The sequence below is a fragment of the Chiloscyllium punctatum genome, chromosome 32 (genome assembly GCF_047496795.1).
Source record: "Chiloscyllium punctatum isolate Juve2018m chromosome 32, sChiPun1.3, whole genome shotgun sequence".
Lineage (NCBI taxonomy): Eukaryota > Metazoa > Chordata > Chondrichthyes > Orectolobiformes > Hemiscylliidae > Chiloscyllium > Chiloscyllium punctatum.
This window is the reverse complement of record NC_092770.1, coordinates 3198948-3213858: the sequence shown is the minus strand read 5'-3', so window position 1 is coordinate 3213858 and position 14911 is coordinate 3198948. Positions and strand designations below refer to the sequence as shown.

Genomic DNA, 14911 nt, shown 5'->3' with positions numbered 1-14911 from the left:
GTAATTGGAGAGTAAACACTAGACTTCCACCCAATATAAACAAAGAGGACAGAATGTTGACACTGTGACCATATCACTGGATTTCAGAGCACAATGTGATTCTGTAATAAAACATACATTTCAAAATCACTCCCGTAAGTATTTATGCTAAAATGATTCATGTCCATATTCCTGACAGCTCCAGTATAAATCAAAGGACACGCAGCAAGGGTGGTATTGGCAATTTACATAAACTAAAGCACTCTCAGCAACATCCACGTGATATACAAAGCTGAGGAGACCACAAGTTATGAAGTCTGTCAGATGGCACTACATTATCTTTGATTCATTGCTTTTAGGTATGAAGTATTTATCTCATTAATGATGAATGTGACACACTCTTAGTACTCCACCTTCCCAGGTCAAACAAATATTGTATATTGCACCTATCCTTCACAACTGCCTGTGCATTACTGCCTGACAGCCCACTTTACTACCTTGGAATACAAAGCAATATGGAGTGTTTATCCAGTCACCAATACCCATCTCAAACATGCTTTTCAATTTAAAAATGTTAGAGAAGAAAAGTCTCTGCTAACATGAATCTTGCTCACTTCACACTCAACGCAGTAAGACATTTGTTTAGTGGAAAGCTGACCTAAGCTATCTTTGCACAAATCAATTCAATTAATGAAAAAAGGCCAGGAATGCTACAAGTTCATATCCTAGCCCCAAGTTCACATCCAAACAGGATTTCACAAGTGAAGATTCTATAAGTTAAATCAAAGAAAATTTAAAAGCAAAATATTGTGGATGCTGGGAAATCCCATCTTAAAACATGTGCAGCATATCCAGTATCATCTGTGGACACAGAGTAAATATACAATGAGTGAGGGAATCACAGAATTCCTAGAGCGTGGAAGTAGGCCATTCAGCCTACTGAATCCACACTGTCAGTGCAAATAGCATCCCATCTAGACTCACCGTCCTACCCTATCCCTGTAACCCTGCATTTCTCATGGCTAATCTACCTAAGATTCACATCCCTGGACACTATGGGTAATCTAATCGGCACATTTTTGGACTGTAGGAGGAAACCATAGCACCTGGATGAAACCCACACAGACACGGGGAGAATGTGCAAACTCCACACAGATAGTTGCCAGAGGCTGGAATCGTGCCCATGACCCTGGCACAGTGGCAGCAATGCTAACCACTGAGCCACCGTGCCGCACCATGACCAGAACAAACAAACCATCACATCTGAGCAAAGAATGACAATCGATCCAATGCCAAGCCTTACAGACAATATTTGGAACTGGTGAGGAATTAAGAGCTAAGCTCCTATACTAACTGCAGACTGGCATCAGAAATATTGAATGCAGCTGATTAGAGCAAGTGCTAGCCTGCTGCAGCAACACAGTACGTGTTCCCAGGCCATTGTACTAATAACACCTTTTCTCTACTCTATCTATACATAACAATAACTCTAACAATAACGCTTAACAGCATGACACAGCCTTCAGTAGTTTCAGCTTCAGGTTAGGCAGAAAGTTTCAGAATCCATTAAAGACTGACCTCGATTTCTGTTGAACAGACAATGTGATTGCAGATTAACTGTTGCACTGTTTGGAAATACATCAATACATTACATCATGTTTCAATAAACTATGGATGGAGTGCCTTGAAAATGTGTAAACAGAGTAGTCTCTGGGTTGCGAGCAGGTTCCATTCAGGAGTCTGTTCACAGTTAATTTGTACACAAGTCAGAACACAATGCAGGGCAATATAGAATACAGGAAATGTTCGTATGTTGGGGGGGGGGGTTGGGGTCGTGAAAATTATGTCACTACATGAGATCTCATTAACTTATACGTTTGTACTTACGAATCCCCTATACAAAGACTGAAATGGTGTGTTAGTGAACATGGGGTCAAGACTGGGAAAGCACAGCAGTCAGGCAGCATCCGAAGAGCAGGAAAATTGACATTTCAGGCAAAAGCCCTTCATCAGGAATGAGGCAGGGAGTTGCTGTGCTTTTCCAGCACCATTCTAATCTTGACTCTGATCTCCAGCATCTGCAGCCCTCACTTTCACCTAGTGAACATGGGTGCTAATAGTCCTTTTGTAAAGTATATTAAGTAAAATGATTACTATTCATTGTGGTGCACCCTCCCCATCTAATCATTCAATATCCTAAAGATATTCACATTTTATTTTAGTCATATTAAAAAGGGATAGGGATCCATCAAATGCCACAATTAAGAATAGTCAAAGTTCGCAATTGTCAGCTGTAGTTCTGCTAAAACACTCAAACAAAAGAGCCAGAGGTCAGTGGTATAAGTCCCATTGTTGAGACATGAGTACAAAGTTGTTAGGGTTGTTAGGCTGAAAATCCAGTGCAATATTGAAGGAGTGATGCACTGTCTGACATGCAGTCATTTCATTGAACTGTTAAAACAAGGTCACATAGCTTTCTCAGATTAAAGATTCAATGAAAAGACTTTGAGAAGAGGGTCATTTCCCTTGCTCTCTTAACCAATATTCACTTCTCAATCAAATTCACTACAATGGTTGACCTAGTCACAATCGCATGTTATTTGTTGGATACTGCAACAGAGTATTGTTTCCTACATTATTACACTTCAGAAGTACTTATTTAGATGTAAGGTGTTCTGAGTTGTGCTAAAATCATGGAAAGTGCTATATAAATGTAAGCTTTATTCTAGGTGGCTGAAAAAGGTAGGTAGCTCCATGATCCAAACCCAGGGACCTTTCAGTTCCAGTCAAGAAGCAGTTGCAAGAATTCAACCTAGAAACCATTTTTATTTCAGCAGCAGTAAGTACTTCTGAAACTGCCACCTGGCAACTTTATTAATTGTGGTGATAGGCAAACACAAGTTCAGTAACAGAGTCCGTAGAAACAGTAGTATCGAAAATGTTTGGAAAAACATCAAGTAAATATAACACGTCAGAAAACTGAAAAGATTCTGAATATTGGAGAGGCTCACTAGCAGACTAGATTATCCCTCATCAGATTCTGCCATCATTATTTATGCACATATTATGATTAGTGATGAGATTTACTTACAAGAATAAGCCCGGAGATCAAAGATGATGTGCCTGTCAGAGCAACGTAGAATTTGGGGGTTAATGTATTCAAAAACATACTCACTGCAAAAGAAAAAAGGAGAAAGATACATTAACATTCATCTTCAAAGGCAGAACCACAGTTCCACAAAATTTTAATAGAACTCCTATAGGGTCTTGAACAATAATTTTCTCCAATTTCATGTAACAACTGTTGCAGAGAATGTGTTTGCATACATTAAACATTTCATTTCATTATCTTGCATTTACAATTCTGAACATTCTTCAGAACGTAGTACTTTTCTCAGTTTAATGACTGGGTACATTAGTTAAGGTGTACTGATTCTTTCATCAAACTCACTGAATGAGAGGCCTGAATGAATAAGCCAGAGAACCTGAGTTCATTATTCATGTTGGAGCGACTGAGCATTGTTTTTCAGAAATAACCTGGAGACAAAAATAAATTACAACCATGGAGATAATTGTAGAACTCCAAGGAGAGTTAAGAGGTGTTTGGTATGCTTCCCTTTATTGGTCAGAGAATTAAGTATAGGAGTTGGGAGGTCATGTTACAGCTGTACAGGACATTGATTAAGGCATTTTTGGAATATTGGGTGCAATTCTGCTCCCCCTCCTCTAGGAAGGATGTTGTGAAACTTGAGAGGGTTCAGAAAAGATTTAAAAGGATGTGGCCAGGGTTGGAGGGTTTGAGCTATAGAGAGAGACTGAATAGCCTGGGGCTGTTTTCCCTGGAGCATCGGAGGCTGAGGGGTGACCTTATAGAGGTAGATAGGATAGGAACGACATTGGTCTTGCTTTTTGCTAAATATGTGCAAACAGACACCATTTGCCTTCTTAAAACATGCAGAAGTGAAAATTCAGGTCACAACTTTACAAAATTAAAAGGGCCTTGCGAGTCACAAAATTATTGAATGCAAACTAACCAGTAAAAGTAAGACAGTGGTGTAGTTGTGACGACTAGACTAGCAACCCAGAGAAACATCCCAATGATCTTACAGATAGGATTTATGACTATTTGGAAAAACAGAGTTTGATTAAAGATAGTAAGCATGGCTTTGTGAGGGGAAGGTCATGCCTCACAAACCTCATTGAGTTCTTTGATGATGTGATAAGACAAGGTCGAGCAGTGGATGTGTGTATGGATTTCAGTAAGGCATTTGATAAGGTTCCCCACAGTAGGCTCATTCAGAAAGTTAGGAGGAATGGGATACAGGGAAATTTGGCTGTCTGGATATAGAATTGGTTGGCCAAAAGAAGACAGCAAGTGGTAATAGATGGAAAATATTCTGCCTGGAGATCGGTTATCAGTGGTGTCCCACGAGGACCTGTTCTTGGGCCTCTGCGCTTTGTAGTTTTTACAAATGACTTGCGTGTAGAAGTGGAAGGGTGGTCAGTAGGTTTGCTGATGACACAAAGGTGTAGATAGTGACGAGGGTACAACAGGGTACAACAAGACATCGACAGGATGCAGAGCTGGGCTGAAAAGTGGCAGATGGAGTTCAACCTGGATAAATGTGAAGTGATTCATTTTGGGAAAGTCAAATTTGAATGCTGAAGACAGGATTCTTGGCAGTGTGGAGGAACAGCGGGATCTTGGGGTCCATGTACATAGATCCCTCAGTTGCCACCCAAGTTGTTAGGGTTGTTAAAAAGGCATATGGTGTTTTGTCTTTCATTAAAATAGGGAATTGAGTTTAAGAGCAGCAAGGTTTTGCTGCAGCTCTATAAAACCCTGGTTAGACCACACATGGAATATTGTGTCCAGTTCTGGTCACCTTATTATAGGAAGGATATAGATGCATTAGAGAGGGTGCAGAGGAGATGTACCAGGATGCTGCCTGGATTGGAGGGCTTGTCTTGTGAAGAGAGGTTGAGTGAGCTAGGGCTTTTCACACTGGAGAGAAGGAGGAAGAGAGATGACTTGATAGAGGTGTACAAGGTGATGAGAGGAAAAGATAGAGTAAATAGCCAGAGACTTTTCCCCAGTGTAGAAATGGCTGTCATGAGGGATCATAATTTTAAGGTGATTGGAGGAAGGTATAGAGGAGATGTCAGAGATAGGCTCTTCACGCAGAGAGTGGTGGGTGCATGGAATGCACTGCCAGCGGAGGTAGTAGAGTAAGAGACATTAGGGACATTTAAGCCACTGCTGGACAAGCACATGGATAGCAATACATTGAGGAGTGTATAGGTTAGTTTGATCTTAGATTAAGAAAAGAGCTTGGCACAACATCGTGGGTCAAAGGGCTTGTACCGTGCTGTGCTGTACTGTTCTATGTTCTATGATCTATAGGCATGGGTTCAAATATCAAGGTCGCTGGTGGATTTATATATATTTAATCTGGAATAGAAACCAAATTGCAGTTCAATCTACATTCCGTACCTGGCCTGTCCAACATGCAACTCCAGTCCACAGCAATGTGCTCAACTGTTAACTGCTCTCTAAAATGATTGAGCAAACTACTCAGTTCAGGGCCAATGAAGGCAACAAATTGTGTACATGCCATGATGCCCACAGCCCAGGAAAACATAAAAAAGTTTAACTGGGCAGTAAATAAATTTCGAGAGGTAAAAACAATGACTGCAGATGCTGGAAAGCAAATACTGGATTAGTGGTGCTGGAAGAGCACAGCAGTTCAGGCAGCATCCAACGAGCAGCGAAATCGACGTTTCGGGCAAAAGCCCTTCATCATGAATAATCATCAGGAATATTCCTGATGAAGGGCTTTTGCCCGAAACGTCGATTTTGCTGCTCGTTGGATGCTGCCTGAACTGCTGTGCTCTTCCAGCACCACTAATCCAGTTAATAAATTTCATCTGCTGGGTTGCAACTCCACATCTATAATATTTCCTTTTAATATTGATTCATCATGCTGGAAATAAAAAGATATAAATGTGACATATCAAAAATGCGAACAATTCAGATAATAATAAGTATTCAGAAAAACTGATTCAAACAAAATTACAAAGCACAATCTTCAGCAAGAGACTTTTTATTGTTCTCCTATGTTTAACATGGGCTATAAATAAACCTTTTTCCCCACTGTGCTGTTCTTGACTAATTCACAATCCTCAATCTAGATTGCAATCGAGGCTTTTCAGTTACTGTTGTAAGGACTATATATCAAATTACTTGAGTCATTAGCTGGAACATCAGTGTTTAGATTACGAAATATAGTATTTTTGGTCAAATACACTAATATGAATGTTAATATTGGGTATCTTACCCAAATGGCTTCTTTTTTTGCTTGAGCTTAGCTGTGGGTGTCCACAGGCTATTTGACTACACATTCAAGATTAGTCCCATCCACACTTGATCCTGTCACAAAAGACAATGCATCTCCCACTGTATTGGGGCAGGAAGCATTCCTGAAATTTTCTGTTCCTAGCTCAAGGATGGAGGTCAATTGTAACATTTAGTCAATGCCATGTTGTAGATTAGCCAACATTATCTGTGATTGTTTCCTTTTGATATCCTTTTGATTTGTTTTCCTTAATAATGGTGTGGCATATTCAGCTTTTCGCTGGAGAACAAGTTGACTTTGATGATTTTTTTTATTCATTTGAGGGATTTGGGCCTTGCTGGCTTGTCCATCATTTACTTCTGTCCCTTTTTGTTTAAAGTCAACCAAGTAGCTGTGGGTCTGGAGTCACATGCATACCAGACCTTCCCGAAAGGATATTAATGAAACAAATGTATTTTACCTGACAATTGACAGTGGTTTCATGGTCACCATTAGACGCTTAATTCCAGACTTTTTGTTTAATTGAATACAAATTCCATCACCTGCCATGGCAGGATTCAAACCTAGGTCCCCAGAACATTATTAATCAAAAAACCCAGGTAATCTAGCAATAGTACCACAAGGCTATTCCCTCCCCTTGAACCAATACAGTTTCTATTTCACATTAAAGAACAGAAATCCAGATTGCAAATAGCTGCAAATGCAGACAAAGGGCAACATGTTATAGGGGCCTGAGCAAGTGGGCTATAGCGAGAAATATTTTCACAGCAACTCGCTGAATCTTTTAAGCAAGATGTGGAGATGCCGGTGTTGGACTGGAGTCAGAGATCACATGACACCAGGTGATAGTCCAACAGGTTTGTTTCAAATCATAAGCCTTTGCAGCGCTGTTGGTTCATTTCACCTGATGAAGAGCTTATGCTTGAGACGTCAACTCTCCTGCTCCTCGGATGCCGCCTGACCGGCTATGCTTTTCCAGCACCACACTTCTTGATCCTAGTTCTCTTCATCTGATGAAGGAGCTGTGCTCTGAAAGCTTGTGATTCCAAACAAACCTGTTGGACTATAACCTGGTGCTGTGTGACTTCTGACATTTAGTCAAGTTCTGGGTGACGAAGCAAGACTCTTACTAGGGAGCAGCAAATTGCCTCTTTAGGTGGATTATTGCATTGGTAACTAACATTGAAGGGATGTTGCAAGGGCACTTTGGGTGCAGTGACAGGTACCCAGCTCACTGATTGGACCGTGCTGTATCTCAGAGCTGCTTGCTTGCTCTCTTTATACTCACATAATGCCTGAGGGAGAGGCATTGCATAAGGCTCTGACATTGGCTTTTTATGAAGCAGCTAACAAGTATAGTTTGATCTGGGGCTTGCGTTTCACTGAAATAACAAATAAGCAGTGCTGTTTCATAGCTGACGTGGGGGCTGTAATATCCAGCTTCAGATGCAGCTGCAACAGGTATCAGTGAATTTTTAAAAACTCATTGCCAGAACTTACAGGAGAAAAGGACAGCCGTTGGTGTTTGAGCCTGATCAGCTAGGTGTTTGATTTTAAGACTTTTAAAACTTCTCTAAATTTTTTTTTTGTAAATCTATAATAGTGAATAAGGTGAGAGCATTTTTTTCTTCTGTTTATACAGTGATCTGGCTGTATTGACTTTTAATATCAAGGATTGGTATTGTTATTCTAGAGCAGTGTCTTTCAGCAGTAAGACTTTCCTAACACTCTGTTTTGAGCAAACTGTGTAGTATTTTTTTAGGTTATTTCGGGGTCTATAGATTGTAAATAGAAATGGCTTTTAGCAAGGTGAAGTGCTCTTCCTGTCAGACGTGGGAATCAGGGAGAATTTGAATGTTCCTGGAGACTATGTCTACAGGAAGTGTGTTTGGTTGTGATTCCTATCAAACCATGTGGATTGGTTGGAGTGGCAGTTAGAGGCAATGAGGAGTTTACAAGAGAGAGGGAGTATGGTGGACGGCATGTTCAGGAAGGTGGAGACACTGCAGATACAGTCAGCCACTAGGAATGTAGGTGAGGTAGCCAAGTAGTGCAGAAGTCTCCTGTAGCTAACCCCATCTCAAATAGGTATACTGCTCTGGATACTACAAGGGCTGGGGTTGGAATAACCTATCAGAGGAATATAGGACCAACAGCCAGGTTTCTGGTTTTCTGACTGGCTTTCCTGTAATTAGGGATATGTCAGGTTCCAAGTGATCAATTGTAATAGGAGACTGTCTAGTCTGTGGCATAGGCAGATATTTCTGAGGCCATCAGCAAGACATGGATGGTGTGTTGCCTTCCTGGTGCCAGGTCAAGGATGTCTATGAGCGGGTGCAGAATATTCAGAAAGAGGAGAGTCACCACCTGGAGGTCGATGTGCACTTTGGCACCAACAAAATAGGTAGGGAAAGGGATGAGGTTCTGCAGACAGAATATAGGAAACGAGCTAGGAGGTTAAAAAGTAGGTCCTCAAGGGTCCTCAATATCTGGACTACTACCATGCCACATGCTAGTGAGAGCAGTAACAAGGGGATAGAGCAGATGAATTATGGCTGAGGAGCTGGTGCAGGAAGCGAGGATTCACACTTTTGGACCATTGGGATCTTTTCAGAGATAGAAATGATCTGTTTGGAGGAACGGGTTCCATCTGAATTGGAAGGAGACAATATGCTTGTGGGGAGATTTGCTAGTGCTACTTGGGCGGCTTTAAACTAGTAAGGGGTGGATGGTGGGGGAACCAATGCATGAGTGAGCAATGAGAAAAGGCTGAGGCAGGTACAGTAGATAAAGGGAGCAAGTCAATTAGTCAAGGCAGACAAGAGCTTGGCAGAGAATAAGATAAAACTGATAAAGTGCATTTACTTCAAAGCAAAAGGCTTGACAGGTAAGGCAGATGAACTCAGAACATGGTTGGGAACATGGGACTGGGATATCAGAAATCAGGAATAGCTAATGTGGTGCCATCATTTAAGACAGGCTGGAAGGAAAAGCCAGAGAAGTATAGACCAGTGACCCTAAAGTTGGTAGTGAGTAAGTTATTGGAAGGGATTCTGAGGAACAGGAGTTACATGCATTTGGAAAGGCAAGGACTGATTACGGATAGTCAACATGGTTTTGGGTGTGGGAACTTGTCTCTCACTAACTTGATTGAATTTTTTGAAGAAATAACAAAGAAGATTTATGAAGGAAGACCGGTGGACATTGTCTATATGGACTTCAGCAAAGTATTTGAATTTGTTCTGCATGGTAGACTGGTTAGCAAGGTAAGATCACATGAGATCCAAGGGGAGCTAGCCAATTGGATAGAAATTTGGCTTGAAGGTAGGAGACAGACATTGGTGGTAGAGGGTTACTTTTCAGACTTGAGGTCTGGGACCAGCGGTGTGCCACAAGGATTGGTGCTGGGTCCACTATTTTTCATCATTTATAGATTAGATTAGATTACTTTTTTTTAGATTAGATTACTCACAGTGTGGAAACAGGCCCTTCGGCCCAACAAGTCCACACCGCCCTGCCGAAGCGCAACCCACCCACACCCCTACATTTACCCCTTACCTAACACTACGGGCAATTTAGCATGGCCAATTCACCTGACCTGCACACCTTTGGACTGTGGGAGGAAACCGGAGCACCCGGAGGAAACCCACGCAGACACGGGGAGAACGTGCAAACTCAACACAGTCAGTCGCCTGAGGCGGGAATTGAACCCAGGTCTCTGGCGCTGTGAGGCAGCAGTGCTAGCCACTGTGCCACTGTGCCGCCCTTTATGCAAATGATTTGGATGTAAATATAGGAGGTATGGTTAGTGAGTTTGCAGATGACACCAAGATAGATGGTACAGTGGACAGTGAAGTAGATTATCTAAGAGTACAATGGGACCTTGATCAGATGGGCCAGTGCGCTAAGGAGTGGCAAATGGAGTTTAGTTTTGATAAATATAAGGGGTTGCAGTTTGGAAGGCAAACTATGGCAGAACTTATACAGTTATTGGTAGGGCCCTAGGGAGTGTTGCTGAACAAAGAGACCAATGGGTGCAGGTGCACAGTTCCTTGAAAGTGGAGTTGCATTTAGTCAAGGTAATGAAGGAGGTGTTTGGCATACTTACCTTCATTGGTCAGAAGATTGAGTATATTGCCATATTGCCACTACATAGGACATTGGTGAGGGCACTTTTAGAATACTGCGTATAATTCTGGTCAGCCTTCTATAGTGAGGATGTTCTTAAACTTGAGAGGGTGCAGTAAATATTTCCAAGGTTGTTGCTGAAACTGGAGCATGTGAGTTAAAGGGAGAGGCTAATAGGCTGGGGCTTTTTTCTTCTGGAGTGTCAGAGGCTGAGGAGTGACCGTATTGAGGTTTATATAATCATGATGGACGTAGATTGGGTGAATAGCCAAGAACCTTTTCCTCGGGTGGGAGAGTCCAAAACCAGAGTGCGTAAGTTTAAGGTGAGAGGGAAAGCTTTAAAAGAGACCTAAACAGCAACTTTTTCACGCAGAGGGCTGTGTGTGTATGGAACAAGCTGCCAGACGAAGTGGTGGAAGCAAGTACAATTACAACATTTAAAAGGCGTCTGGATGGTACAGGAATAGGAAGGGTTTAAGAGGGATATGGGCCAAATGTTGGCAAATGGGACACATTGAGATGTCCAGTTAGCGTGGACGAGTTTGACCAAAGAGTCTGTTTCCATGCTGTATGACTCTGAATTCTTTCCAGTATGTCCTCCCTTATATAATCCTCTTTCATACAAGTAAAGTAATTCAAAATTCTGCTTCTCGTGTTTTAACATGGACTTCCTGAAATACCATTGAAAAGGCAAGCAACATTTTGAAGACCTCAGAAAAACTGACCATGGGCAAGATAGCAGCCACTGTGATACATCTACAATATTTATCCAGACAAACCTACTACCCTCTTGATATAAACGAATTGCTTCATAAATGTGCTGCAGCAGCACCTCCTGGTTGAGGTACTGCCTGCCAGGTGCTGGCCATAGTTATTGCTCATAGTTATTATCACAGTTATTTCTGCATTCGCTCAAAGCAGTAGATGATCATTGCCATCTTACTGAATGTCCTGAGCTATCATAAAGGTAAAGATCCATACTGAGTAAACTAATGAAGAAACCTAAAAAAGTGTAGTACTTACATACCACTAATGTGATTTTTTTTGAAGTTTAATATTCAAAGACTGAATTTTTAAAAGCAAAATCTTTACATTTAGTTCAGAGTCAATTCTTCCCATTTGACAATGCATTCTAAAGAAAGTTTGTACAATTAATTTAAAACATCTATCATCTCATCATCAATACCAGGAGCACTGACAAACCAACATGAGTTGAGCAAAACAATGATTAGACACCATTGGAATGGTAACAAGAAAATTTATCATGCTAAACAATTTACAGACACTGGGTTTCTACACTACGACCTTTTCTTTGTTGATGGAAGCATGCCGAGTGATTCCACAGTGAAAAGGTTTCTAACAATACGTGAAAATGAAGAAGGAGCTATTGCTGTGCACTGCAAAGGTATGAATCCATCACTTTGTTCTTGGACAACAGTCGTTATGTTAACTACTTCCATGACTCACTCTTCAGTTGTGATGATTTGGTAAGTTTGCAGGTTCCTTCCAAGACCTTGGTGATGCTGTTATGGAAGGGAATATATAACATTATGCTGCCTCTTCCCCCATTGTCTTGAGTGGATCTTATTCAAATATGCAAATTATTTGTGGAATGTAGCTCACGAGTACAAGTAATAATTGATGATTTGACTTCAGTGTTTTCACAGCATTTGGAGTCTACAAACTAGTATATAGCAGGAGAAAGCAAAACAATTTCAGAACTGAGTTATGGAAGTAAAAGTAGTATTTCCAGAAGCAAAAACCTTTTGAAGTACTTGACACAGGATTAATCTAACGTTGTTAAATTTGTATTATTAACATCTTATATTGCAAATGGTAAGCCTTTCAGAAACTGAATTAAGTTAATTTCACAACTTGAAAATAGCAGAAACCCTGTTGACATCCTGAAAGTGCTAAGATCTAAACAGAGATGCGTAGAACTGATGTCTTGTGGCTTTCCTATTGGGAAACACCATGAAGCTAGCATAAACAGATCCTGATTAAAGGACATAAGTAACTTGCACTATAAAAGAGAGAAGAGGCACTTTGAAAGCAATGATACTTGCAAAATGCAAACTAAGCATTGTCTTCAATGCACAAAGTTGCTTCTTTGATCTGTCTCTTCCTTAAAATTGTTTGTTAGGACTGAGAATCATTGCTCATTACATAGATTAGACTCTATTCCAAGAGACACCAATTTAAAAAGAAACCTGAATTTACAGTACAGAATTATTAAATGAGCAATACTGAATGCTAGTGTATGACTGCAATCTTTACATTGTAGCTGACGATAATCCCAGCTAGTTGGGAAATATTTACATTGCCCATTTTGAAAACAAGGACACCTGCAAAAATAAAAGAGTGTTGCTAGTTCTCAATGTGCCTGTCATTTACAAGACTATAGGACATAAGAGAGGAAGTGGGTTGTTGATTCCATCCAGTCTGTTTTGCCATTCCATGAGATCATGGTTGAACTGATAATGCTCAACTTCTCTATCCTGCCATTTCTTCATAACCTTTGATTCCCTCACTGTTTAAAAATCTGCCTATCTTAGCCTTAAATATACTTAATAGCTCAGCCCTGAAGTCCTCTGCAGTAAAAAATCCTACAGATTCACTGCCCTCAGAGAAAAAAAATCTCAACTCTGTCTTAAATGGACAACTCCTGAGGTTATACCTATGGCTTTAGACTCTCCCACAAGAGGAAACGACCTCTTAGTCATCTTACCTTTCACACCCATTAAGAATCTCATGAGTTTCAATAAGGTCGCCTCTTGTTCTCCTAAATTCCAATGAGTACAAGCCCAACCTGCTCAATCTCATAAGGAAATCCCTCCATGTTGGAACCAACCTAATATATCTTTTCTGGACTGCCTGCAATGCCAGTATATATTTCTTTAAATAGGGGGACCAAAATTGTTCATGGTAGGGTGTGGCCTAACAAGTGACTGATGCAGTTTTCTGCATTTTTATATTCCATTCCCTTGGCTCAATATTCCATTTGCAGTGAGGACTGCAAATGCTGGAGATCAGAGTCAAGATTAGACTGGTGCTGGAAAAGCACAGCAGGAAGAACTCCTGATGAAGGGCTCCTGCCCGAAACGTTGATTTTCCTGCTCCTCAGATGCTACCTGACCTGCTGTGCTTTTCCAGCACCACTCTAATCTTGACTTTAATCAACATTCCATTCACCTTCCCTATTACCTGCTGAACGTGGATGCTAATCTTTTTGTGATTTACACACAAGGTTCCCCATTTCCTCCTCTGCTGCAGTCTCTCTCTTTTCTTCCTGCCAAAACGCACATTTTCTCACATTACATTGCATCTGCAAAGTTTCTGCTCACACATATAACCTATCGGTATCACTTTGTAGACTGTGTCATTTGCAAATTTCATTCAAGTTATTAATAAACGCATTGTAAATAATTATAGTCCCACCACTGATTCCTATCGCACTCCACTAGTTACAAATTGCCCCCCAGAAATTGCTCTTCCTCAACCCAACTCCATCTTCCATTAGTTAGCCAATCCTCTATCCATGCTAATATACTGTCCTCTATATCCATGCTGTCGTACCCTGTTGAGCAGTCTTGCGTGCAATGCCTTTTGGAAATCCAAATGTATGTCATCTACTGTTTCCCCTTTATCCTTCTTGTTATCTCAACGAAATCAAACAAATTTATCAGATGTAATTTCTCCTTCATGAAACAATGTGTGATTATATTGTGTATTTCTAAATATTCTGCTATTAGTAGACTTCATCATTTTCCTAATGGCAAATGTTAAACTGACTGGCTGAGAGTAGCTTTGTTTTTTGGTCTCCTTCCCCTTCTGAATAAGTAGTTTTCCAATCCTGGACTTTTCCACAATCTAAGGATTCTTAAAAGATTGTTACTGGTGAATCTACTATCTCTGTAGCCACTTCCTTTAATACCCTAAAGATGAAACCAATCAATTCCAGGGACTTATTGGTCTTTTGTCCCATTGGTTTACCTAGTATTATTAGACACTTAATAGTAAGGTCCTGGGAAGTGGTGCCGAATAGAGACGTTGGACTCGCAGGCAGATAGCATAGTAAAGAAAGCGTTTGGTATGCTTTCCTTTATTGGACAGAGCATTGAGTACAGGACTTGGGAGGTCATGTTGCAGCTGTACAGGATATTGATTAAGCCACTTTTTGAATATTGGATTCAGTTATGGTCTCCCTCCTATCAGAAGGACGTTGTGAAACTTGAAAGGGTTCAGAAAAGATTTACAAGGATGTTGCCAGGGTTAGGACACTTTTGGAATACTGCATGTAAGCAACTCTGGTCTCCTTCCTATCGGAAAGATGTTGTGAAACCTGAAAGGGTCCAGAAAAGATTTACAAGGACATTGCCAGGGTTGGAGGATTTGAGCTCGAGGGAGAGGTTGAATAGGCTGGGGCTGTTTTCCCTGGAGCATAGGAG

The 14911-nt window shown here is 40.8% G+C and overlaps 1 protein-coding gene across 9 annotated transcripts in view; it reads right to left on the bottom strand.

The window, feature by feature from the left end:
- Positions 1-14911, bottom strand: part of LOC140457835 (suppressor of tumorigenicity 7 protein homolog) — a 208248-nt gene that overhangs the window by 83102 nt on the left and 110235 nt on the right. For all 9 annotated transcript variants that reach the window (XR_011953371.1, XM_072551499.1, XM_072551502.1 and 6 more), the window contains exon 2: positions 3071-3153. Coding sequence is in view for 8 of the 9 variants with exons in the window: in XM_072551499.1 (XP_072407600.1) it covers positions 3071-3153 (83 nt within the window). In the remaining variant the exon portion in view is untranslated. The remainder of the gene's footprint in view (positions 1-3070; positions 3154-14911) is intronic.